Genomic DNA, 27,774 nt, shown 5'->3' with positions numbered 1-27,774 from the left:
GTGCAGTCAGTCACCGTGACCCAGGAGAGGAGACAGGACACCGACACCGCAAGAGGTGACCAGGTTTCTTTCCACTTTCCCTCTCAGGCTTTGGAGGACAGGCAGGCTGCCATTCCGCCGCCCGTTCGCTCCTCGGCAAAGGCGCTGGTGGGTAGCGCCGGGCCCCGCTGACCCGGGGGGGCACGGACGGGCCGGCGTTCCGCGCCCGGAGCGCGGCCAAGGCAGGCCAAGGCCGAGGTGGCGCTGCAATCACTCGGCACATTTCTGGAGCTCATATGTCAAAAAGCATCACCTTCAGGCCGCTGAACCCTTCAAAAGAAGCACACACCAGGCTCCAGCCTAACCTAGCTCTCACCCTCCTCAGAAAGGACGAAAGAAAAAAGACAGGGAAGGGATATACAAAGGCATTTCTCATCAAGTGCTAAATGGCCCGATATACCGTAACCTCTGCTTCTCTGCTTTATAGCAAGAGAGTGATGAAAACCCGATGGGACAGCACGCAGGCTGCACTGTGAGCCACCGGGGTGCATTTTTGGAATTGGACAAATATTCTGAAGTGGACACCTGGGAAGGTCATGGGCAGCAAGGGGAAATACCGTCAGGAAAGAAAGAGTTTAAAACTACTAAGAAAAAATCTGAATACAATTTTAAGAGGTGTAGTGCTGGCATGGATCAGTTTTCCTGAAAAGCAGGAACCGAGCTTGGAGCTGGCTCCTGATCTGCAGTTTGAAGACCTCAAAAGCAGAGCAATTTAGCCAGCAACTTCTTCAAGGAGTCCAGCTAAAACTACAAGGACATAAAATTCCAGTCAGACACAGGAAATTCTTGGGGCAATTCAAGATTTTTATGAGTCAGAAGATAAAAATCCCTCTGAATACCTAACTAAACTAATCTAATGAAGTAGTCACCAGGAAAGGAGTGTGGTGAATCTGCATGTCAGGAAGGACAAATTTAAACAAACAGGAAATTGAATAACCTGAAGCTGTTTTCATTTTTACTCCCGGTACCCTGCTTCTATTTTTTTTAAGGTGCAAACTGAGTTGATGGCTGCAGAACCTGAGGGGACTTTTCCATTTTAGAGGAAGTCTCAATTTAAAAGAAATTAATTACCTGGCTTCCTTTTGAAAAGGTGGTAAGTTGTTTATTTGTGATTCATTATTTGCACTATTGTAAACCCTTCAGGGCCAAGTGCAATTGGCCACTGACCGTTGCAAAGGAATGAAGGGAAAATCATTGATGTAAAGTTCATAACTGAGCATTTAGCTTTTTTCCCTGGCAAGCAGAAGTGAAGTTAAATGCTTCCTATCAGATATTTTACCTATGCTAGTAACTAGAGGGTTCATTCCAAAATGATAGCTACATCTGGTCTAGGTTCTTACTGAGGTGCATACTTAGATTTTGACATGAAAAATTGACAGAGAGGTTTCCAGAGAGATGCTCATGCCAACAAAGGTTTAACTTTAGGTAAATGGAATTTTAAGACCACCTGTGTGAAGTGGTATTATACAGAATGTCACTTCCCCAAGGCAGAGCTATGGAGCTATACATTGTCTAGGCTCAAAAGAGAAGGGGTTTACAATTGAATAGTATTGCATCCCAAATGCCTTTTATCAGGAGTGAGGAGCTTTTTCAGTTTGTAACATTTTCATTAAAAATTCTCTCATTTAGGAAGTGAAATAAATTTTAGCAAATTGCGCTTTGCAAAGATCATGTTAGAATTCCTATATTACAAAGATTGACACTGCTCTCATCATGTTGCTTGTATACTAAAGTTGAGCTTGCATTAAAGCTCTTTTGTTATCGCAAGTTTGCCTCAGCTTCAAGGAAGTAAACATACAGAGAAGCTGGATTTTTTTGCTTTATTTAATGAACTCTCTGATTTCAAACCTCTTCTCTTCCAAAAGAGACAAAAAGGAAAATTCTCTGTAAACAAGCGTTCCTCCAAAATGGCTCTTGGGTTGACTAAAATGTTTCATTATACAAAGAGTTAATTATACGAAAACAAAAATACTATATTTTAATTTTAATTTTCCCCTTCCATTTTATATTTCATACTAAAAACTGCAGATAAAAAGTTGTGCTGAAATAATTTTGAGATGAAAAATGAAACCTTCTTCCTCAAAAGACAAGCCACTGGTCTCTCAGCTTCCACAGTCTGATGTGCTGCAGTAGACAATTTGTTAGGCATAGGCTGAACTGATTGCAAACTGCTTTTATATAAATTTAGAACACTTCTTAGTTTTCTCTCTGAACTGCCTGTCTGGATCCTCCTATTTGGGGTTGATTCTGGACTCCACTTAAAATACTAATTGTTTATATTAAACAGACAAGAGAATGTGTGATGTATTTTAACTGTCAAAAGTGTTGTGAACAGCAGCAGCTGGAAGAGGAATGTTTAATTCATTCCGTTACCCCCAAGCCTTTTAGAATCCTGTATCAGCAGCTACATCTTAGTCTTGCAGGCAAAGAAAACAGGGTATGAAGGGGTGATAGCACTGCAAATCTTATTCTACAGGGGAAAAACCCAAGGGGCATTCAAAAGCCATAACATTGTCATTATTACGTCAAACTAGAGTATCACTAAATCTACAACAGTATTGATGCATCTGTGAAAGCTGTGCACGTTTTTGTGTGGAACAGTTCACATACTATGGCTTGTTTCTTGTGCTGGTTTACTCACACTCAGCTGATGCCAGAGACACGATGGAGGTAGTGATGGGAGATACCACTCAAACTATTCACTATGTGATACTCCTAAAAAAGGACTCTTAAATCTTCTGGACATGAGGTCAGCAGCCTGTGTGAAGCTGTGAGGAAGAATAAGGTTCTGCCCTTGTGCAATTTAATCTGACAGGGCACCTCAGATGTGCTCAGGACAGTTCCCCCACCATAACTGTTGCAGCATAAGCTTTTGCTGGGATCAGCGGATCCTGAAACAAGTGTAAGAGTTGTTACTTAAGAGAGCTTAATAAAGGCCTTGCTAAGTATCAAGATCAAGTTATTTCCAGCCTTTTAAATTTTCAAAAGCAGAAAAGCATCTGACCACCTTTATACTATTTTGTGTGTTTCTTTGAGAAAACCTTCTAAGTAAAACAGCAGATTAGCTGCACATGGAAAAATGATCCTTCTAGTGTCTGAAAACATTAGGTAAAGACATGCAGGAGCTTGTGCAAACTGCTGTAGTGCAGGTTTTCTTGGTTTTTCAGGCCTGACTTCTGCCATGTGGTTTGGGGTCTTTATTATTTGGGTTTTTTTTAATGTCACATTTACAGGATGGATTTGGCACTCTGGAAAGGAATACTGCCTTTGTTCATCCCATCAGTCTTTCACTTGTCCAATTGCCACGGCTGTATTAGTAGGAAAAATAGACCTAACGAGGTGTAAAATAATGCTCTACTTTTAAAACTTGAGCGCTGTAGCTCATTTCACTTTAATATTTACTCCAAAAGTAAACTGCTGAAACCTTGCATAAATGGTGCCAAATGAGTTTGCAAGGTATTCTAAACGTACTGAAGTTAAGTCGGCTAACACCTCATACTCACAGTTGTTTATTTGGTTCCCTACTACCAAAACTTCTGCCAGGAGAACTCTGCTATGAAGCAAGAGAGGAGATACATGTAGGGCAAGTTTGACTGGAAGAATTCTTAAAAAAACAGCAGTTAGGCAACAGAAACATCATCCACACCAAGATAATAAGCAAAAATACCTAAGTTGAAAAAGTGGCTGGAGGTAGAGATTTTAATTTGATTTAATGCTTTTTATACCCTATACATTTCTCATTGTCAGCCCTTCCACTTCGTTTCTTCTATTCATTGGGTTTTTCATTACACTACTTCTTTCTTTCCTTTTTCGCTCAAAAAGGCAACAAACTGGGTGTTTGAGCTTCCTCTCAGGCAGTGTGTGCTTGGAAATTAGAAGTCAAGGAGCTGTAGTTTTGATTTGGTCTTGGAAGGAGCTGTACAGAGACTTTGTTCAGGTTTGAGAGATGAGTTTGTGGTTCCTTCTTAAAGGAAAGTTCTACCAACGCTCTCACCAGAGAAGGCAAAATACAAAATCTTGACAAGGGCTCGGTAGGAAATCTTCTATTTCAAAACACTGATTTTTAAACAAAAGGAACCTGAAACGCTTACTTGCTGGCAGCAAACTTTTTCATAGGGATGTTTTTCACCAAAGACACTCTCAATGAAGTCAGTAACCTGCTACTCAGGAGGTCCCATGGAGATGCATGGGAGGCTTTGGTTCTAAACTTCAAATATTCTGTATCCAAAGTGGAGAAGCTTTACAGGACAGACTTAGGTGTTATAGGGTGGCTGAAACAATCTATCAGCTTCTTTTCCTTCTCTTTCCCCTGCCCTCAGTTGTCTTAGTCCTGCTGCTTCCTCACTGTTCATCAGTTCAGGTGCTTATCCATTTGTGGTGAGAAAGTTTAATTCACTAAACCAGAAGAAAATTATTCAACATTTTTTTCTGGGTTAGCAAGCTCTATCAGTTAAGTTAGAGGTTAAACAAGCATTGGAGGCAACATGAGGTGGAAGGTGAGAAAACAGGGCAAGGAGTGCAAGGGTAACTTACTGTGATATCCCTGACTGATAAAAATGCTACTGTTATAATAAACTAAACCTCTGAACTCAGCATTGACACTACATCTCTGCACTAGTTTCACAGAAACATTATTATAACCTGACCACACAAGCAAAAGATTTGACTAGGAGACTGTTTGAGGTCAGTGCCTTTATAATTCAAATAAGCCTGTAATCCTTCAGTTCCAAAGATCTCCTCTGTCTCAGCATTACAAAAGGCAAAGTATGTGAATTTAAAACTTAAATTACCTGGGCTGTATTTTTTCAAAGTGAGCAGGTAGCAGTGGATACACTTTTCTGGAAAGGGACTGAAATACACTACTTTTCATTCCCTGAGCATGGTGTGAGCTCTTAGAAAGCAGATAAGAAAAACTTAAAAGCTACAGTTTGTCAGTTCCCAACCCTATCTTAGGTAAAACAAAGTCTAACCTTTGACACCAAGCTACTCCAGTACTGATCAAACCCTATTCAACAAACTGAGACTTTTTAAAAATACCTCATAACTCCCCACAAGTACACTCTCTGTTTACATAACTACTGTGTGGTCAAAGGGGATTTAGCAGCATTGCAACAATGGAAGTTGCAGGGACAGGGAAGGACTGGAATGTCAGAGGCTGCTGGCTCTTCCCTCTGTACCTTTCACGTCTTCATGAGATTGCAACCAAAAAACCATGCATTCTGGCTGCAGGGCCAGAAAAAAATATCTGCTTTCAGTTGCCTAGAAGGGACTGTTCTAAGCCCAAACCTCCACTGAAATGTAAAGTGCTTCTAGTACCCTGATTGGTTTGCAGTCACACCAAAAGTTTTTTATGTGCACTGTAACCTCTTTCCAGCTCCCCAGGAAACTGAGAAATACCCATGGTTTTAAATGTTCACGCTGAAATTGTATCACTTCAGGTGTTCTCAATAGGATTCTTTCCTGTAAAGAAACTAAAGAAGTAAAATACTGTCCAAACTGCTGCAGGAAGAGATTGGACCCAACAGCATTGTCAGTGGATGACAAATGACTTGGTTCCCATGCCACAAGCAACAGCCCCTGGAGCAGCTCACTGAAAACCCAAACAAGCCTTGCAGCTTCTGCCTTTAGAGCAAGAACTAGAGGACCTGAGGACCTCTGACCCATGTTCCAAAACGGACCTTATAAACATACTTCCGTTCCCTGCGGGCAGCTTAATGACCTGTACAGGCCATTTCTGACATCAGCTTCAGAGCCTCACCTTCACCCTCATTGAAACTTTTTGCATGAAACAAGATGGTGCTGCATTTGCACGAGGCACCATCCCACTGGTGTATTTTTGAGGGAGGAGATGGAGGGAGGAAGAGAAAGAAGCCTCAGTAGCAAAATTTCCAGTGTTCAACCTTTACTTTTCAGTGTTCGGCACTACTATCACTAGGTGCAATATTTGTTTCACACTGCTACTCTTAACACATTTTTTAATCTACACTCTAATAAACGTCAAGTCTAAAATACTTGCAAAACTATGAATTGTTTTCTAGAAAGGCCTGAAACAAAGTGATCACCCTTTGGAGAGGTGTTTGTGCAATGACTGATCATCTCTATTGTTGGCATTCCCAGGGGTCACAGAGGGGTTCAATTGCATTATACCAGGGCAGAACAGAAAATAAAGGCTGTCACAGCTGGATGATTGTGCAATCTAGGAAACCAACGTGTGGGTCCTGGTTATTAAGCATCCAAATAAATGGGGCCTGAGTTTTAAGTTGATGCCAGATTTGGGAATTTGGTTTTAGTTTCTTTCTGCAATAATAATAGTGCCTTAAACCAGAGCATTTATGTGTCTCGAAAACTTTCTGAAAAATTATTAAATTTTGCAAAAATTAATTTTAAAATTTTAAATTAATTTTTGTAAAAAACTGGAAAATTAGAGAATTTGGATAAAAATCAAACAGCTCAACTGTTTTCCACTCTTCATTTTGCAAGCATATAGTGCAAGTCTTTGTTTGAAATGTTTCCTTTCCGATATGAACATATGTTAAAAAATCTGAGTGGCACATACCCTGCCCCAGTTCAATACATAGAAAAAGCAAAAATATTTTCCTTCAGATTACCAACTTAAAACAAAATTGCCTGGATACATAAGTCCCCAGCCTTGTTTGCATATACAAGTTTAGTCCCCAAATAAAAAAATCTCACAGTTTAGCTCTGGCAACCCCACCCTCTGGGACTAAGTTTAGCATCCTCTGTTTGAACATTTAATCTCTTTCTACAGTAAGAACATATAGCAAAGACTTTTCATCCATCTGAATATGTGAACTGGGTGAGCAGGACAAGCAATAATTTAATATGTAATTTTGTACTAGCATATCTTTCTATTTTCCCTGTGTTTAATGATCTACTTTCCTGTGCTCATTCCATGCAAATATTTTTGTTATTTTTTTCTTCACTGATCTTTATCAGATCATTTAAATACTTGCATAAGCTTCAGTAATTATCAGTTTGTTTCCTGAGAGGGTGACATTCTTCACTCTTGCTTTGAATGTTTGTTAAATACCTGCTATCACTGCTGTAACTGTAATTCCCCATCATTCAGTAGTTCTAAAACAGACCTGCACAAATAAACCAAATTGAACTAATGAGATATGGGTGGTAAGTTTCTGTAAATAGAACCTGAATGAAAGGTAGAATGTCTGCATAGCTTAGATAATCTTATTCTTTACATTGCAGTGAAGATGACACTGCATGCCCTACATCTATTAATCTCCATTAATTCAATGAACACTCTGCCTTATTCTTTCAGCTTCTTTATGAGAGTACCTTTATGTTATTAAATTTGAAGTAACACAGTCCCATCCAAATGTTAAAGCACAGCTGTGGGCTGTGACACATTTGATTACTCAGACATTTTAGTATTACTGTCCATCTCCATCTGTGTGAGGTTTAACCCTGGCACTGGACAAGACAGTTTATGAAAACAAAAAAACATGCAGGAACTATTGGCAGAGGAGTGAAAGAAATATCCTGTTAGTGCTTGTACTAATTATGAGAAACTCATTAAAGCTCAGTCATTTTGTGGATAAGTAGAAACATTCCCAGAGGCAAAGTGGCAGGAGAAATCTCATGAGTTTGAGCTTCTGAAGTTTCCCAATAGCCCTTTTCACTGTGGGAAGGAGGGCAGAGGGTGCAGGGACAGAGTTTCTGTATGGTCCATCCCTGTCTTGATCATCTTAAGGCCATGGGCATTTGGTTGAAGGTCTGTGTCCTCAGTGCCACCCAAGTACAGTCAAGCTGTCCTGCCACTCTGGGTGCCACACCAAAAGGCACCCAAGTAAGTGACAACATAGGTCCCAAACTTGCAGTTGTGAATAGTCTTCACAGGAGGTGGGAAGGTGGTGAAGGTGGTCAGGTGCCCTCTCCCTCCTGCCAGAAATCAGAGCCCAGGAAGGAGCATGTCCCACTGGGCAGTCTAACTGGTGTGTTACACATCCTGGCCTGGAGCACGCTCTTTAGGAAGAGACCTTCCTGATGTGAGAAAGCAAGGGGAACATGAAAACTTATGTTAATGTATTATTAAATAAATCACTTTTACAAAAACTAGAGCAAGGGAGTTAAGATTACAGTTCTGCTATGTATATTTCTTTCCTTTTTTAGGAGTGAGGTTTACTTTTTGTATGGTCTATGCTGCAATGCCTAGAACCAAAGGAGTGAAAGCAGCTGCTGGCATAGATTTCAGCATTGTGCTGAGCTTCAACAGCAAAATGCTGCCTTGTTTCATCACACTGCCACAATACAGATACAGGTACGCCTGAGATATGTTGTCATTGTGGGGCCAGGGAAGAGTCACACATGCAGATAGTAAAGAAAATATAATTATTTAAAAAGAGAACTCCTGTAATTCTCTTCTCCACCAATTAACAGGGTAAGTGATGACCAATGTAAATTCAGTTTGCCACAGTCTTAATACCATAATGACCTAAAGTACATTTCTGACAGTAGTCTTTCATTCAGGTTTTTCTTACTATATTTGAAAGCAGGGAGTGTTTTCATTCCAGTGAAAAACTGTATCTTCCTTTCTTGCATTTTAAAGTTGTTTCAAGAACCCTAATGCTTTATGCAGTAGATTTTTTTATTCACAAGAACATTTTTTTGCCACTCTTCAACCTAAATATGTCTTAATTGGTTTCCAGATATTCTATCAGTGCTGAGCATTGACATTTCAAATCCCTCTCCTCTTTGATTCAGTATTCCTGGAACTCCATTTAAATCCCTTCTAGTGTGTGTGACAGGAAAAAAATCACTGACTGAAGCGGAGATAATAGTATGGAAGTGAGTGTATGAGTGCTTTCAAAATCCATAAATCTTAAGGTAAACACTTTTAAAATGGGAATATAAACACAGAAATTCTGTTCTCATGACCACCTCCTTGAAAAGTAAGAGGCAAGCCAGAATGCTGTTGGTTTTAAATGTTAATTTTTCAAAAATACACCCTTCAGTTTTCATATCTGCATTTATTATGTTAGCCTTCCTTAGCTTGGTTAGAGCAGTTAACAGAATAAAAGACTTTGACTTTCTAAAATTTTCTCAATAGTGACTTAAAATCAGCAAAATCTCTTCCTGCTAAGCTTTTCAAAAATTTCACGTGCTTTCTGAAACATGCCAAAGACCTGACTGAAGCTAGATCAAATTCACTCTTATTATCCTTAGGCCATATCTCTTTGAGTTACATATTTCTCTTCTTGCCTGTGAGCAGATGAACGGTGGTGAATGATCAATTTGAAAAACATATTTTATCAGCTTTTACACATCTGACAATTCTTACTCATGATTTAAGAAAAAGTGATAAAAATGCAGCAGTTCTCTGGGGTAACCATTACTGGAGACACATAAGCGGGTTTGGGTTTGTTTAGGAAAGGTAAGTTTTAAAAAGGGAAATGAAAATGCATACAAAGAGAAACAGAACTAAAATAATCACAGCTAAATTTATCTTTCTCATGAATACATTCCACAAAACCTCTGTGTACAAGAGGTTTACTGACACCCAGCAGAAGAACTTGGGAGCAGTTGTGTCATTCTCTTAAATTTATGATTTTTATCCTACTAAGGCTCCACAGCATCAGACGTAGAAAATGACTTGTGGATTCCATCCACTCATCCCCAAATCTTGGTATATCCATTGCAGTGATAATCTGTTATGACTTTAACCATCAAAGTTATGTGCCTAACTCTAAAATTGATAGGCATTCAAAAGGGTAGCCTGAAACAGACTTCTCCAGCAGAAGGGATGAACTCATTTGAGGGTGATCTCTTCCAACTGACTTGAGATGAAGCTCAGAGGCTATGTTAAGGTAGATAGTCACAGTTAGTTAAGATGATCCCACTCCCCCAACATGGTACTAGCTAGTGTAAAATATCCCTCCAAATGAAACGCTAACATTTCTCCACAGACACACAGGGATTGTGTGAAAGCCAGACACAGACATAACCTGAAAGGGATATTATGCAGACAATGAAAGCACCTCCATTGCTACAGCTAGTAAAGAAAAGATTAGTGCTAAATTAGGTGCTTCAGTTTTATTCACAACAATCAAACACTGTGAATATTGATTCTGTGATCTCAATAGGCACAGTGTTTGGATTGGAGTATACAGTCTAAGATTGTTCAGACATCTGGACCATGGCTGATGAAAAGGATGGAACCACTTTGTAGAGAACAATAAGCAGGCAAGACAACTATATACAAAAGAATAAATGCTAATTCACACCCACCCCCCCCACCCTCCCCCCCCCAGTGTAAAGCAAGGTTGGTAAGACTCCTGATCCAGTCACATGGGGCTACAATTCTGTCAGAAATGCTTTCAGGCCTTTTAACCAAATACACTGTTGTGTGGCATTAGACCTGGTTGTGTTGCCCTTACTCACATAAAACTCAGTGCAAATTGTGTCTAACTTAAACCAGCAGCATTAGAACTCATTGGTGTTTTGACTAAGGACTTAATTCTGAACAGATGGCTGCTCACATGTACAGTGGCAGTTGCATTGGTATGACACAAACTTGTCTACCATTACATCTTAAAGGCTGTGGTTGCCACTAAATTAAGTCAACAAAAGACAAGTTAATCTTCTTTGCTTCATACTCAGATCAACACTAAAGATTGTGATGGTGATCACTGAACATTCTAGTTTGATTAAAAGCAGCTTGCATTTTTCCCTTTACTATTAGTACTACAAAAACTGAAATCAGTTTTGATAAAAGACTAAAATGTGAAATAGCAAAAGCTGACAGATCTTTCATATGGTTTCTTAACGGTTATAAATTTACAGCACTACATCAATGAAAGAAAAACATTAAATATTTTAATCTTTATGGAATCTTCTGTCATTAATAATTATCACGTAGCTAGTTTGTACAGTCTCATTTTTTTTTTCAAATAACAAATTTATTCCAGTTTCAAGTAATACCGTATGATATCATTCTCATCATCTTGTACAAACAAGATGTTAAGTTTCTTTTTCCTCTAACAAATCCAGAGAGAAGAAATAAAAATACCTTGCATGTCATTCAAATTCATAACCTCATAAACCATGCTAACCAAAGCAGAAGATGCACTATTTTGGACAACATGCATACAGCCACTAAAGATACTGTGCTTAATGAAATATTGCCTAAATCCAAAACAGGAAAATGCACTTTGTAGTAGTGAGAAAATAATGTGAACAAGAGTGACCACATAAGGATCCTGTCCTGTTAGATTCATCAAGGTGCACAGGCAAAAAACACCTTCATAGTCCTCTGCCTGGTGCGTGGCTGCAGCCTATCCCGTAGATGAGCAGTTGAGGTCCAAAGAGCCCTCTGACACATGGTGTGTGGGGGTTCTGGCATGGTACCCACTGAATGCCATTGTCTTGCCGCCTCCTCTTTTCCAGAGACTGATGAGGCTGGCAGTGTGGTGCTTGTCCCAATGGCTTCACACAGCTCTAGATTTCCTTTGAGCTCAGTTCTGGTCACAGAAGTGCCAAACACCTCCAGACTGTCACAACCGAAATGATGCCAAGCTTTACAAGTGATGCAGGAACAAGTGATAATCAGTTATCATACATCAGTACATAGTTCCCTGGGATGTACCAGTGACATGTCCCAGCCATCTAATACTCCAAGTCACATCAGAGCATGGCCCTGAAATATTCACCAGATGGTTCAGTTTGCATCTGACTAAATGCTCATCTTGCTGCTGAACAAATACAACTGGCCATGCTCCCCAGCCATTGCATCCCCAACAACCTGTGTGAATAGTTTTTAATGCCAAGAACAAAATAGCACTGACAAGTAATGACAAGATAACCTGAGCTGCTGTTCCTGTTTTTGCAGTAACTGTCTCCCACCATCTCTCTGTGCCGGCTCATGCACATTTTCAAGCGTCCAAGCTGGTGGTGGCCAGAGTGAAGGAAATAATTCCTCTTAGTTTAAAGAGAAGTAATTTACCTCATCCAGAAAGCCCTGGAGCATCCCTGTTCTTCGCAGTTTATTTTGCCACTTTTTACATATTCTGCAAGAGATCTTTTAATATTTTAAAATCAAATGCTCTGATTGTGGGATGACTGTTGAACTTGCCAACATGATTTTGTTAAGAACACCAAATATCACTTCTCCTCTCAGTTTCTGAAACTACTTGGCTTTCCTAAGAAGAAATTGAGAACTGCTCTAACAAAACCTGGGGAAGCTGACATCAGTAAAATTTGGGAACTTATTTCTTAGTCTGTATTTAAATATTTGATGAGTTAGATCAATGCATGTTTTTATTAAGTACCTTACTGCTTTGTCAACCTAAGGTTTCAGGCAAGTTATATGTCTTTTGTGCTTCCCTGGTAGTAAAGGTCAGTGAAAGTTATTAACTTTTAAAATGCCTTTTGGTATCCATTTCTCTCTTACTTGGGCAGAGGATTCCTTATATTCTTAATAGTTGTACTGATGATTTTCATACAATGGGACTGATGACAGGCTAGGGGAAATCAGGGCTGATACAGAGCATTTGGAAAGCCTGTTGCAGAAAATCTGGAAATGTAGCCAAGAAGAATTTGTGAGAGGAAAACATCTGATCACCTCCAACCTTATAATTTTGTTCATCTGTTCTCTAGCACCAGTGCTGAATCATGTAGCCTTGCAAGTTAGTCCATTATAGTGGCCACATTAAAGGAAAGATGCCAGTGAGCACAAGAGGTGAGAAAGGAAAGGATGGGAACCTTGATGGGGATGTAGAGGTGGCAGCATTGTGCAATGCTGAAGACATGGGGATACACTCATTCTGGTGGAAAATGCGATGTGCAGAGAGAAGAAATGACCTTCAGAGTCACTGGCTGACACTGTGAGTCCGGACAAGGCAGGCAAAAGAAATTCCAGGAACTGTTGGGGGCTCCTTGACTTGCTTTGTATTTGACTGCTGGGGCAGCAGGAATCCAACAAAAGCTCATGTGTAGCTGTCCCTCAGGACAGCCTCTAGGTGCATGGGCAGCTATTATATCTTAATTTCTGATACTAATTGTAATGTTTACAAAGTATTGACACAAACAGTGACATAAATCACTTACATTATCTTTACATTTCATTTGATATGTAGAAGCAGGAAGACAGAAGAACAGGTTTTGGAGATTCGTCTCTTTTTTTCAGAGAAGTGTGAAGCTGGCACAGCAGATGATAGACACAGCTGAAGGAACTGTGGTCCTTGGGCATTCTTTTTTTTCAGTGCACAGATATGTTTCTGCAGCATGGTGCTTCCCTGACTGTCCTTCTTGCACCCTGTGCTGACTGTCTACATTCCATGGTCTGAGTGACAGATACACAAAAAAGACTCCACTGGAGTCCTTGTATATTGTCCATGAATTTGTCCTTTCTCTTTAACACAGAACAAAATGGAATTTTTTTGCCTGTTATTTCACTGCAAACATTCTAACTTGAATATCATATCTCACCTCCACAGTGACATGCAGGATGCAGCAAACAGTACAGGAGATGCCCCAAGAAAACTCGAGCCCTCCCAGCAGGCAGTAGGAAATTCACCATTACCATTCCCTGGTGACTAGGGGGCATGCTGAGGCAGTTTTCTTAGCTTATTTTTGCTATTACTAAGGTGGGATTTAAAGTGTTCAGCAACAGCTTATGAGACCTACAGTTTCATCCTGTTACAGAACAGCACCCTGAAGACCTATTTTACTCTAAATTTTAAAAAAGCAAAAATCTATTTATAATTTATCAAATTAATTCCATTAATTATTCCAATATAATTCTTATATTCTTAAATTCTGAAATCTTCTAACCAAGCACATAGCACAATAAGCATTTTAGACACTAACAAAATACTGATAATAAGAACAAAATTGTTTCACCTGTGCTTTTTTGTGGTTTACTTTGTTCTCTAACAAATTGTGAGGAAAAAGAAATATTTTTCCTACAACCATTTTTTGCTTTCAAGTACTTTGTTAGAAAAAAAATCTATTTTCAGTACCAGTAGAATTCATCATATTATGACAGGAAAGCAAAATTGTTTCATTTATAAGATCTTGTAACAGCATGAAGCTAACCCCATGGTCTCTGAGACAGAAATTCTGCCAGCTGTAGACTTATAAAGAGCCAGCAGAGAAAAAGAAGTTTCTCAGATGGAGCTGTTAGTCATGATATGAAGAATGTGTGTCCCCTACAGATGTTATAGTTATTTGCATGATAAATCCTGATCATCACCGTAGGAATTTTGCAGCCTTCTTTTAAGTTAATGCTCAAGTTCCAATTAATCTTCTTTTGACAATATTTGTCTAATATTTCAGTGTTAAACAACATTTCCAGGGTTACATTTGCAGTGAGCCTACTGGGTACTTTATTTAAATGCTGTATTTCTGACTTTGTACTTGCTGCAGAACGACTTCTTTTAGTTCTTCAATGCTTCACAAATATTTCTAGGAAAGACAAGTATAATAAGCATTGATAAATGTTTATTAAGGGCATATCTAGACTTGCAAGTTAGCTGGAATTAACACTGGGGTTAATTTAGAGCAAGCAATAGTTGTGGAACAACTCCCTGGGAAAAAAAAAGTATTTATAATAAAATTACCTCATTCTCATGTTCAACACTTGAACTGTTTTGAGTAACATATGATAAATGAGAACAAAGCATGTTTGTTCCAGTTTGTGGGATCATTACTTTACTTAGGAATGACAGTCTAGGGAATTCAAAATGAAATGAGGGATGTGAAAATACCTTAAGGTGTCTCCAAGAAACTTGAGGTTGCATAAATACAGACTCAGATGCCAGCAGCCCTTTTTAAACCAGCACTACACTGACCCTTTTCAAAGGCCTGTGTAATGCAGAACATGATGCTACACAGGGCACTGAACCCCACACAAAAAAGAAGGGTTTTTTTTTACAAGGATGCCATTGCACATGCACCTTGAGTGAGCAGGGTGCATTCACTCAGCAGGAGGTCTGGGATTATTGTCTGGTTTGGGAAAGTTATAGCAAATTCTTTGGTAGGGAAACAAAACCAGATGTTGCCTCTACATCTCCTCTGCTCTTACATATTGGGAACAAAAGAGAAACTTGGAGTCCTTATGCCATCTGACTGTCATAAACAGCTTCTTGGTGGAAGAAATGAGTGCTCTCCCTGTAAAGAGGAGGCAGCTGTACCTCTCACAATGATAAGGGGGTTTTGAGCCTTGGTGTTGCTTGGTTTTAACATCTACCCTTGGCTAAGGGTACCCTGTGCCAAGAGACACAGCACTGATGAGACCAAGGCGTTAAACCTTAGTAATTCTCTGTTCCAAGTACAGTGTTTGGGGCAAAGATGCAAATGGGACCAGGAGCCCAGGAGAAAGGCCTGGTGACATGTACTGAGCTGGCTCACACTACAGTGCAATAGTGCCAAACTTTTACAGCTACCCTAGGAAAAGCCATGCCCCCGCCTCCGCTGCCAAGGGAGCGGCAGGCAGAACAGTGTACCTAACAGGAGCACTGCTTCAAAAGAGAGTCAGAAAAATACTTGTAGCTTAAGCCAGCAAGCAAATTGAAGCTCTGCAGAGAGCATTTTCCCTTCAGCAGAAAAGCAGACATGTGACATTCTGCTCCACACCCTAGTTTTGGTGACTGCACTAAAATAAGGGGGGTAATGGCAGAAAATGTGTGAAGCTGTCCCTCATGCAATCCCTCTGTTTTGTCAAGATCCAAAAATCAATCTTAGCATAGAGTTTATTCAAGAAATATTTAAAGCAAGTAACCTCAAACTCACAGACTAAAGTCATAATAGGAGCAAGATGACGCAAGTATCCAAGATGTAGGCATTGGCTATTTAAATGCTTCCTGCTGTAGATTTCCCTCCCGTTTAGTTCCAAAGATAAAATCTAATATGGAAATAAAAAGCTACGTAATGCCTCACATTTCAAGCCCACTGGGATAAAGGAACTGGGATAAAAGGAAACTTGCTATTCCATAAATAACCTGATTAATATACATTGTAAAATTCATAACATTATAAGCAATTATAATCACTGCATTAAGCAAACTATATAGAAGATAACATTGGCCTAAAACCAAAATTGCAATAATAGTATCAGGTTTCCTGTTTAAAACAGACTTTTTCATCTTAACAAAAAATGTATTTTGAATTACCTTTTCAGGCAATGGACATTTCACCTAGCTTCAGGATGATAGCCTATTCTTAATTTACTACAGTTTAACTTTAAGGAACACCTAGGAATAGTGAACTGAATAAGTAACAGTCTCGTATTAGGATATCTGCGTTTGCCTCCAACTGCTCCCCTGTTTGCTGTCCTGTTTTTTTTTGTCTTGCTAGATACACATTAACCTGTTGGACTGACCTTCACTTCCCTCCCAGTCCCTACAACACATTACAATTCTTTAAAAAGACATCTTGGAAAGACTGCCTTTTGGTAATCCTCCTCAGCTGAGCTCTACACACTGGTCTGGCATGCATTGTGTACCTGCATCTGTCATGAAAATTTGATGACAAATCATCTGTTTCCTGACAAAGAGGCTGCACTGACTTCAAATTCCCATGAAATGTTTTTGTCCACCAGGAAGAAAAACATTCTGCTCTATTGCAGTGATCATTTTCAAACTTCTATTCTCCATTTGCTTTAGCCTGTATTATCATTTATTTGTATTATAATTTTTCTGGATCAGTTAAAGCCTGTTGCAAGATACATCTTTTCTATCATCTTTTGGGAAAATGTAAAGAGACCGGAACTAATGAAAGGAATGAAAGCAAATGTTTCACAGTAACAATGCTGTTTTCAGAGGGTGAGAAATGAAGATCCTTTTTAAGGCTGACCTACCCCAGTTTGTTTAAAACTAAGCTGAACTTGAACTGATAAACTACTCTTTTGAGATTAACCTGAATAGTGTACATTCAGTAAAACACTGTAAATGTAAACATACCTGAATTGGAGTCAAACTTTGTTTCTGACCTGAAAATGAAAATAAAAAGATCATAAGTTACAAGAACTGCTTTATGCCATAAAAGCCATTTGTCAGACTGATCCCTCCAGCAAATGCCATCTTTAACCAGACTGTCTAACTCTGTACATTAACACTTAATGCATTTAAAGGCATTTAAATCCAAATAATGACTAATCTTCAATATTTTACTGTTTTCTATGCTGTAATTACAAAGAAGATATTTTAAAAGACAAATCACTAAATGAAAAAAAATATAAATTTGATCTAGGATTAAATTATACACTGTGAATCATAGCATACTGTTGTTTGTATAAATTAAATAGTTTTAATTAATTTTTATTTTTGAAAAGTCATTAGGAGGATTTAATTCATTCATGAATGTTTCCAATCTATTTTTGAAGCAGATACCGTTTCATTAATGTCATATGTATTGTAGCCAGTGATCTGTACTTAATTGTGCAACATCCTAGGAGGTTTTTGTTTGTGTGTGTCTTCAATTTACTCATTCTGCACATAGGAGTAAGTGGTTTGATTTTCTTAAAAGTGGAAAGTGGGGGGTGGGAGAGAGGAAGGGAGCCAGACCTAAATTTTAACTTGTTTTAAAGTCTTTACAAAAAGACAATGATGTGTGCATTATGCACCATTAGCTTTGGTCGTGCACTGCATATTTTTCTCTTCCTAACAAGTTGTGTTTTCTTCTAAGGGCTTAGCACTTAGCAAATGAACCCTATAACCTGTATATTTAATAAAAGGAAGAAAAAATTAGCCCTTGTGGGAACATCATGTTTCAGATATCAGTTAATAATACTTGTAAATGTAGAAGCCTTTGAAGGTCTCAATTCAACTGTGGGAAAACTTAAGTTGGGTAATTACTCAAGATGCTGCTGATGTGCTGTCAAGCAGAATTAACCCTATGACTAGGGCTATCTACACAATCTGCTACAAGACAGCATTGTCTATATTGAGCCCTCAAACCAATTAACAGGCATGTTCCAATCAGATTTATATCGCCCACTAACAATCAGTTGCACACATGGTCATGGCCGTCACAGCAGGACACAAGGCCTGACCAGCAGGAGACCTGTTAAAGCATGTTACGTTGGCAGCAAAATGCATTTCCCCAGAAATTCTAAGGAGGAAGTACAATGTTGGATCCTTCTACATTGCATCAAGGAAGGGATGTATTTTTGGGAAGTTACAGTCCTTCTTTTTTCAGAAACAAGTGTCGAAGATAAAAAACTAATTGCAGATTTATTTTCAACTTTTATTTTACAAGCTAGTACATGCTGTTACATGTTGATGTCTTTTACGTGCACTGTACATTTTTAGATAACCTGCACTGTAATTGTATACCAAATATCTATGCTACAGCAAATAAATATAAAATCAATTATAATTTGAAAAATAAACAGGTTCACACTATTAAAGTCATCAGAAAGGAAACAACTCTCTTCTCCCATCCTGCTCATTCTGCACCTTCTTCCAGTGCTCACAATATTTTGTCTTAAATATAACTCTCAGGAGATGAAAGGTGAGAGGGAAAAGACATATCTTCATAATTAATATTTTTAGTACTACCAAAAGCACTGATCAAAGAAAGCATGTTGCTGACATGCCTTCACAAATAGCAGCAGCAGTAACTGCCCAGGGCACCAGCCCATGCTCAGTTTGGCAGTATAATTCAATTGGTATTTACACCAGCAGGATGAAGTCCCCACCCTGTGAAATGTGTTAACCTGGGGGAAATTCCACTGAGTTAGAATTAAGCCACTTATTCAGTGTTTTATTTACAATATTCTCCTCAAACTGCTGTATACCTGCCTACACTATTCTCTCTTGCTCATCACAGTATCAGCAACACCTCACTACTACAGACAGACACAATGTACGAATCTTACCCTCAGCATCTGTTTATCTGCACAAATCAACTTCTTGTTGCCTAAATTATAGATACTCCCTATTAGTTGGTCAAACAGAGCTCTTGCTTCTCAGCCTAAATGCCTTGTTATGGACACATGCACTGCAATTTGTGGCTTCAACGAACAGGCCCAAGGGCCAAGGTGGCAGAGCACACATGGGGAGGAGGGTCACGAGGGTCACTGGGCACTGTAATGAGTACCAAAGCTCCAAACAGTCATAAATTACTGGACAACACATCAGAAAACTGATATGGGGGTGATAAATGAATCAAACTTTGTCTGGCAACAGCAGAATAGTTATGAAAGAAAACACAACATGGGAGGTAGTACTAGGAGCCATCAAGAGCAGGAGGGTCATCTATGTTATAGTCACCATTTCCCCTTGGGAAAACAATGTAAAATTTAGAACACAGTATTACAGAAACTGTTAGAGATCTTAATAAGGCACAGAAAAAGTGGAGGAAAATAATGAAGCATCTTTGGCATTGTAAATAAGCAGCAAGTGGCAGATGTGAGAAAGCACTCTGCAAGAACACAAAGTCACCTTGACTACTTGAAGGAATGACAAAGCTTACAGCCATTTTAATGAAAGCAGAATTTAGCAGCATTTCCCCCTTCTTCCAGGATTTATATCTGCTTCTCAACAGCACATTAGACAAAATGTCAGAAACTAATTGCGCATAGGTGTTAAAAATGCTCAACTAAAATATGGTCATTAAATAGGATAAAATTAAATACTGAAAGTACATTCCAAAGGGATGTTCTGCTGCATACAAAAACATTCACTCTGACTCCTTTGTACTTTTAAAATTACATTAACTAGAATGAAAAAACTCAGTACATTGTTTGTTATCATAGTACATATTCTGATATCCAACCTAAGCATCCTGCCAGGCAAGATGCACGTTACATATCCAGGTCCTGACTGTACAAATTGTCTTTTATCATTTATCACAACCAGAGGAGAGCACCCCAACACCACACTCCACCGTCCCACCCCCAAATGAACAGATAATAGCTTTCTGCATATTTTCTCTACTTCTGTCTCCTATAAAGGAGTATTGTGAAAGCCAGGTAATCATTCATAAATATCTTTGGATAGGAGTCTTATGTGCATAAAGAGGAACAAGAGGGTATTTATGAAGTGCTTTTCATTTCTAACTTCGATATGGCTCAAATACACACAATACATGGCAATACAAATGTCAAGTAGGCTCAGCTAGCAACGCAAAATATGCAAGGAAATAGTGAGCTACTGGAAAGATTTAGCTAAGTGCAGGCTGCTGCAATACTTGTAAATACCTCAGGAATAATTAAGTCAAACACAAACAATAGAATATATGATGGTCATTCTATCTGTACTGTAAAAAGGTGCAGGGTTTCAACCTGTTTCTTCTAAAAGACATCATATACCAGAGCTTCAGATTGCCAAGTACTAAGAAAGAGAGAGAAATGGAGTAATGATAATCATCATGTGTTTCTACAGTCTGAATTTTAAACTACTGCTTCCTAAGTATGACTAAACTGCAGTTGTTCAGTGCCACATATTACAGTGTCAACAGATACACTACAGCTGAAGTTAACACAAATCTGCTACTTGCCAGGGAAGCAGGCTTTAGTCAAAGAGAGAGGGAAGAGGACTTACTGCAGAATCTCTGCTGCTGTGTTACAATTGCTTTTCATTTTAGCTTTCATGATGAAGTATTTATCAGGTTTGTATAGGTTTTGTTGAGGGAACATAGGGAACAGCCTTTGGAAAGCCCACAACTCTCTCAGAAAGTACACTGCAGTTCTGGTCCTTGCATTTTAACATGGAAGAAGTAATTTTTTTTTCTCTTGGCTTTATTAGGCCTTTGCATTAGCAGTATATACCAGGCTGTTACTTTGCAAGTCTGTGCTTCATGTGTGCTAAACAGAACATTGGTAGGGGCAGACATTCACTATACTACTTCTCTCTGAAAAGGACTTTGATAAAGATCTGTTACAGTCATAAAGATGATGCATCATTGTAGGATGATATTTACAGGAAAATGGACATGTACTAAATGAACTAACCTATAATTTAAAAATATTCTAGTCTGGAGACTTACCATGTTGATTGTAATGCTAGTATTAATGACTGTACCATGTATACTTAAAGGAATTATGAGCATGATTGAGAAAACTAGAAATCATGTGAGAGTGCTTTGTCTTCTCTCATTACACCTTTGGTACTCGATTTTCAAAGAATTTTATTCCATATTGGCATGAGCAGTTTGCTGAAGAGATGATAGTCTAGCAGGCTCCTGATGCAATCCAAGCCAACCCATGTCCTGGTCCAGGTGACCAAGCAGGATACAATCAGTCTTCTCTCTCCCACGTTTGCCTCCCAGTGGTACAGAATACATCTAGCTGCAGTATCAGTGTTCCTGCTACAGCATTGCTAGCAAGCTAAAGAAGGCCAGGAGAGTAATGCTCAGTTGTGAACATATCCCTGAACACTTCATTGGCCCTTATCATGCTGATGAGAACTCTAGACCGGACCTAGGCAAACTGCAGGGGAGGCTTAGGCCAGGGACCGCTCCCCAAAAGCAGAATGAACCAGGCCACTCTGTTTCAGAGTAGAGGAATTGATGTTAAAAACACAAGCTATGTCTTGTCACTTGCCTTTAGGGCCAGAGAAGAGACGTTTGTCTATTTTATTTTTAAGTATAGACATAACCCTTCTGAAAATGTAAACCATTACCTGGAAAACAGTCACTCATCATACTCATGAGCTGAAGCTCCAAATAGCTTCTGGAAGCTCCTGAAAGTCAAGCTTCCAGAAGGAAAAACGCAGCAGTATTCCAATATTTAAAAAAAAAAAAAAAAACCCAAAAAAAAAACCCAAACAAAACTGATGTAACTTTTTAGGAATTTGAGAAGTCCCCAAGCTTTAAGAACTAAGCAGAAAGAGCAAAGCTGAGCCTGCTGCTACGTTGTGGCTAGGGGACAGATCCTGTGGTGTCTCAGAACTACTCACAGATACTTCCCAGAGCTGGACATGCCTAGTGCTTGTCTCTCTTGTACCATCATGTGGATTCTCAGTTATAATACAATAATATATATTATTTACAATAATATTATCTGCTATAAGCTAGTAATATAGTTGGACTCTTGTTCAGGCCTCTCCTCAAAGAGAGATTGAATAAGCTGTCTCTCCTGATTTTCTTATTGCTTTAAGGACTTAATATCTTTGAGGTTTAATAACTACTTCCATGAAAAATTTGGCTGAAATTGTCCAATAGATTAAACTATACAGTTTTATTATTACAAAAGGATTGACATGGAGTCAGCATTACATTGTATTAGTTCCTTAATAAGCCTGGTTAAAGAAAAAAAATCACTATTGACAGATGATGTGATAAATTCTGTTCTGCATATTGATGAAAAGCCAAATTCAAAATGAGCATTTTAACATGAGAGAATTATTTAGGTTGGACAATAATTTAAGATCATTAAAGGCCCAACCATTAATCAAGTGCTGCCAAGTTCATCACTAAACTGTGTTTCTAAGTGCTACATCTACATGTCTTCTATCACCTCCAGTGATGGTAAAGAGTAGTCTCTGGGTGAGTTCAGCCCAGAGAGACAGAATGTCTTTAATGTGAGAGCTATAACTATAAAAATACATACCTTCTGCAGTCATAGTCCATAGCAATCCACCCTACCTGATTTTTACTTGAGGTACATACATGCGCATAATAAAGCATAAAGTAGGCTAAAACCAGCTGAAAATTACTTCTTCCAAGCAGAGTGACTGATGAACAGTAAATACAAAGCAAAGTAAATTTTAAACAAGGGAAAAAATATATCAGACGCAAAAGTTTACAAAGAATATGTTGTACTTTTATACTGAAAACAGCAATGAAATTCATACTAGAATCAGCATCTATACAAGGATGGTAGAATCAGAATCTATGCAAGGATCATCTTGTGTACTCAGCACGGTGAGGATGCATCTCCTGTTCAGTTTCGGGCACGCAACAAGAAGAACATTAAGGTGCTGGAATGTGTCCAGGGAAGGATATGGATGCTGGTGAAGGATCTGGAGCACAAAAAGGATGCTGAGGGAAGGCCCTATCACTCTCTAAAACTACCTGAAAGAAGAGTATAGCCAGGTGAGTGTTGAGCTCTTCTCCCAAGTAACAAGCAACACAATGAGAGGAAATGGCTTCAAGTTGTACCAGACGACATTTAGATTGAGCATTGGTAAAATTTATTCATGGAAAGCATTGTCAAGCACTGGAACAGACTGCTCAGGGATGTGTTTGGGTCACCATGCCAGAAATATTTAAAAGGTGTGTAGATGTGGCACTTAGAAATATAACATAACATTCCTACACTGGTGAGAACCAACCAACTTACTACAAACAAATGTCATTAAGTAGAAACTGCTGAGTTTGACAGTCTTCTAAGGAAACTAAGAGACAGTGAGGACAGATGAAGTTGCTCAAGTAGTTCTCTTGGATCTTACTAGAGAAACCATATCATTGATGTCATATGGGCTCTCCTAGATAGATAAACAGTGCTGATTTTTTTATATGACTTCCTCAACGAATATGAAGATCAGTAAGAAAGCTTAAAGACCATTCATTAAGCACGCAGCACTGGTGCAAGGAAATTCCTTGTAGAGATCTAGCCTGATGACTGAAATCCTTCCTTGTCTTGCAAAGGCAAGAGTGGTACTATGTTAATGGTACAATAACATTGCCCAGCCACTCTTTCGTTTTCTCTTGATTGGATGTCTGAGAGATGTTGAAAACACCTGACACAGCTCAACAAAAACCAAATGAAAACATAACATGGATAAGGCTGCTGCTATGTCTGCTAGTACATGTTCAACACCATTACCAATAATTCCTTCCAGGAAGTAATAAGGGCAGCAGTGGATGTTTTATGAAAACTTGGTAATTTAGTCTTTGGTCCTAAAAATTGAAAACTGACAAAACAATAATATTTATTTTTTTAAAAGGAAATAATTCTCCCAGGCTTCCCAGTTTCCATCTATATCACATCTTTCTCAAAGTCCTGCATATGGTAAAGGACATGATCATGGTTTATTAAATATAGAATAGATTGTCTCCTATGGTAGTAGCATGAGTCATGGATTTCACTCAGGTCTATTTTAACCTTCTGTTTCCATGGCTATGGACAGAATGGTATTTTTGAGTAATGTATAAGAAAGTGCCTTGAACAATTAAAGTAGGCACAACCTTGCAAATACAGTTGGCCTTAGAAAACACTAAGGATTTGGGTGGCATAGGTGGCTCTTTGTGAACTGATAGAGAAAAACACAACCTTGCTGTGAAGACCGTCCAGCCATGATAAATGTGGTTCATAAAAAATTAACACAAGCGGGTATGGTTGATAAGTATAAGGACTTTTTCTTTGGATTATTAGTTGTCTATCAGATCCAAGTTCTGCACTGAGACATGCTCCAGCCACAGCAGGTGAGATCCAGTGAACAGAAAGCCATGAAAAAACACCCTAGAGAAAGGTGAGGACAGCAGGGCTCCTTCTTTTAGCATAAGCCTGCAACTAGATTGGAGTAAATGTAACACAAAACTGCATAAGGACTGGCTTGCAGGAAAGGACATTCTCGAGATTAGTTTATTGGCTCTCTCATTTATTGCTTTTTTAGGCAGCTGTACTGGGATGGAGGAGACTGCGTGGCGTGAAAGTTCAGAGATGGAATAATAAGATTCAAGAGCATGATTATGCATTTTATGTGTGAGGCACCTTTGATTGTGGAAAAACTTAAAGCATGTCCTCCATAAAACTTGGGAGGTTTCTCATAACACTAGCACAAGTAGGTAGATGAAGAGATGTGACATTCCTAATTGTTTCTTTTATCTTCCATGTGATAGAGACAAAGTTCTATTTTAAAGACTTACCAAAAAACAGGTCTTTCATCTGGAGTGTAAAATTCATATGTTCCCTGACCTCGTGTGTCACATGGTAATGAAACAACGTAAATCAGAAATGTTAAAAGTTGAAGTTTGTTAATATTACTGCTGAAGCTCCAGTCTCTTTCCTAGTTAAACTGACGGTCCATAGTCCAAATATATATATTTACAGATTACAAAGACATAAAGACAAAAAAATTAATAGACAGCAATGAGAAACAAATGTAAATGCAAGTTTCTGATGATTATTTGGAAATTACAAAAAGAAACCACCAAAAAAAATCCCATGCCATCACAAAAAGTACTCATATTTTAAAGGGGAAATAGACTTTCTTTGTATTGTACTCCCATCTTACTCTTAAGGAAATACTTCAGTAATTTACATTTTGTAATTTACATTTTTGGCAAAAATGTAGTAAGAAGCACATATTTTTCATTTTCTTATCTATGTTTCCTTCTCACTTCTTTTTAGCTGTCTGGGCTGATTCAGTGACCAAGATTCAGAAATCTATATTCCCTGGATAAGGAAGACATCATATACTGATATTTTGAGGTCAATAAACAAAAGAGGACTCCTACTGGCTTCTGCATTTTTTTCCCACTGTTGTCAGCCACTTCAGAAAAACTGGCTGAATTAGATGTAGGCCAGAGGTAGCAAGAGTTCATAAGGCAACACAAAGACTTTGGGGGACTGAGTTAAGGCCAGTCTAATCTCAGTACACAATAGGTGAGGTTTTCACCTGTTTTCTTCAGGTGCCCACTAGCCTGGGAATTATTAAAATTAAAAAATAACTCCCCTCTTTCTCTCTCTCCTCCCATAAAATCCACAGGAGTCTCAAAGAGATTCTGAAAACAGAGACATTTCCTTATAGCTCATTTTAAAAAGAGAAATCCAACTTGTTAACTCAAGACTATGCCAGACCATACTGTGCACTTGAGATAATCACAGATAAGTCTCATATTGCAGTTTTTTTTCCCATTGTAAAACTATTTTGAAGGCAACTGGAAACTGGAAACTAGTTCACATTAATTTATGTGTACTACTGCTGTCCAAAACTCACCCATCAAAAACCCCCTACTCTTTCTCCATCAGATGATAGAAAGGAAGACAGTCTTGAAGATAGAAGGTGAAATCCTGACTCCATTGTATTCGTTTGCTAAATATGAATTTGCTTCAACAGAGCCAGGATCTCCCCGCAAAAGATTTAGCTATAGTGAGCAGTGGAATGTCTAAGTGGCAGAGTAGAAAAACAGGTTATGGAGAGTTTGGATCCCCATTTTGCACCCTCAAGCCAAGGACCATAGTAACACTTGACATGAGACTGTTGACTTGGCTGTGTCTGTAACCATCAGATTTTCAAAAGATTCACTTATTACCAGTTCCTGTAGGTAATTCTTCTGACAGAGGAATCAAACATTACAGAGATGAGGTGCTTCTTTCATTTAACAGTCTCTTGAGGACAACTATCACTACCACATCTGGTGATTCTAGAGCTACATCAATTGTATTTTTCTTTAACCTATTACTGGCACAATATTCTGTATTATTAGTGCTATCCTGACCATCCTGCTTCATGCTCTTGTAAAGGTACCTCTTTAAGTGTGAGGGACTAAATTAGAGTGAACTGAGGGGAAAAAAAAAAGAAAAAAAAATAAATTCTTCATCAGAATGAACACAAGCAGCCAGAAATAAGAAAAAGCACATAAACAACAACTGAATCTGTGGAGAACAGTGCAGTGATCAAAGGAATTCAATCAGCACTGCTTCTAGCATCAAACTTAGGGCCAGAATTCCCACAGTACTTCTAAAGTGTATTTTTAAACCAGCCCTCCATGTGTGCTAATTGGGATGAATGGAAATTCAGTAAGTAATGAAATTTTACTCAGTTTTATTTTCTTAACTGCTTGAATTCTAAGAAAAAAGCATCTACTTTTTTCTCCATTATCAGCTAAAATGCTATATGTAAAATTCAGCATTGCCACCGGGTATCTCTTAAATCTACCTGTAAGTAATTCTAACAGTCAAACCTCAGTATTGGTTGACACAGTGAAAGACTGTTACAATTACTGGCATATAGAAAAAAAAAATTAAAGTAATATTTTTTCCTGCCATACTTCCTCTTTTACCTGAATGTCATCTTCCTATCTTATTTATCCTAAGTTTTTATATTTGCTATGAGATTAATTTTACTACAGAATTATTTACATTGCTTCTCTTGTATTCCTTAAAACATGGAATGACTTCACCATTCTGTGATTCTATGAAATGACCTTATACAATTACGTTTTAAACATATACAAGATAGTACATAACCTAAGAGACAGAAATCTCAAAACTATATTTAGCATACTCACTTGAATAAAGGAGTTCCACAAACAACACATTTGTATATTCCTTGAGCTTTATGGTGTGTGTACTCCCCCTCAAAGGCACTGGGAAAACAACAATACTATATTTTAAAATTAAATAAAGGAATTCAGGTTTTTTAAATTTTTTAAGTAGCTGAGTGTTTAGAAAAATGTTATAGAAGAAGCCCACGATTTCTAAGTTGGCAGCTGTTTTTTATTAAAGGTAGCAAATAAAGCAGGCACAGGAAAAGGGGAATGTCCTCGTTAGTGTGCCTCGGATGTTACGCATCATGCAAAAGGAAGCAAATTGTGCCACAGTTCAAAGGCTGGAACTACAACAAAACCAAAAAGGATAAAACAGAAGTCTTCCCCTATCTGGCAAGTGAAATGTCAAGTTTTGTAAACACGGATTGTTTGGCACGTAGCTCAACCTGCCGCACCTCGCGGTGTCCACATCTGGCGGCGCGCAGGGCTCGGCGGCCGCAGCGGAGCGAGGTGTGAGGCCGCCCGGGCGCTGCAGAGCCGTGGCGCTGGGTCAGGCCAGCACCGGCTGCCCGTGCGGCACAGACATTGTAGCTGAAAATG

At 38.7% G+C, this 27,774-nt stretch overlaps 1 protein-coding gene and 1 long non-coding RNA gene across 10 annotated transcripts in view; one reads left to right on the top strand and one right to left on the bottom strand.

Annotated features, from left to right (window-relative positions):
• Positions 1 to 27,774, bottom strand: part of MSRB3 (methionine sulfoxide reductase B3) — an 80,636-nt gene that overhangs the window by 17,625 nt on the left and 35,237 nt on the right. For all 7 annotated transcript variants that reach the window (XM_064419406.1, XM_064419405.1, XM_064419404.1 and 4 more), the window contains 2 exons: positions 27,196 to 27,273; positions 16,974 to 17,002 (listed from right to left, as the gene is read on the bottom strand). In XM_064419406.1, coding sequence (XP_064275476.1) covers positions 16,974 to 17,002; positions 27,196 to 27,273 — 107 coding nt within the window. The remainder of the gene's footprint in view (positions 1 to 16,973; positions 17,003 to 27,195; positions 27,274 to 27,774) is intronic.
• On the top strand, positions 201 to 27,220 carry LOC135300194 (uncharacterized). 3 transcript variants are annotated; one of them, XR_010362075.1, is made up of 4 exons: positions 201 to 1,132; positions 8,188 to 8,335; positions 24,576 to 24,743; positions 25,313 to 27,220. It is a non-coding gene; the product is annotated as an uncharacterized LOC135300194 (long non-coding RNA). The 3 variants fall into 3 exon arrangements; XR_010362076.1 differs by lacking the exons at positions 24,576 to 24,743; positions 25,313 to 27,220 and adding an exon at positions 16,369 to 21,728; XR_010362074.1 differs by lacking the exons at positions 24,576 to 24,743; positions 25,313 to 27,220 and adding an exon at positions 13,509 to 21,728.

This window comes from Passer domesticus, chromosome 5 (genome assembly GCF_036417665.1).
Source record: "Passer domesticus isolate bPasDom1 chromosome 5, bPasDom1.hap1, whole genome shotgun sequence".
NCBI lineage: Eukaryota > Metazoa > Chordata > Aves > Passeriformes > Passeridae > Passer > Passer domesticus.
Note: the sequence above shows the minus strand (reverse complement) of the source record. Positions and strands in the feature narration are given on the sequence as shown.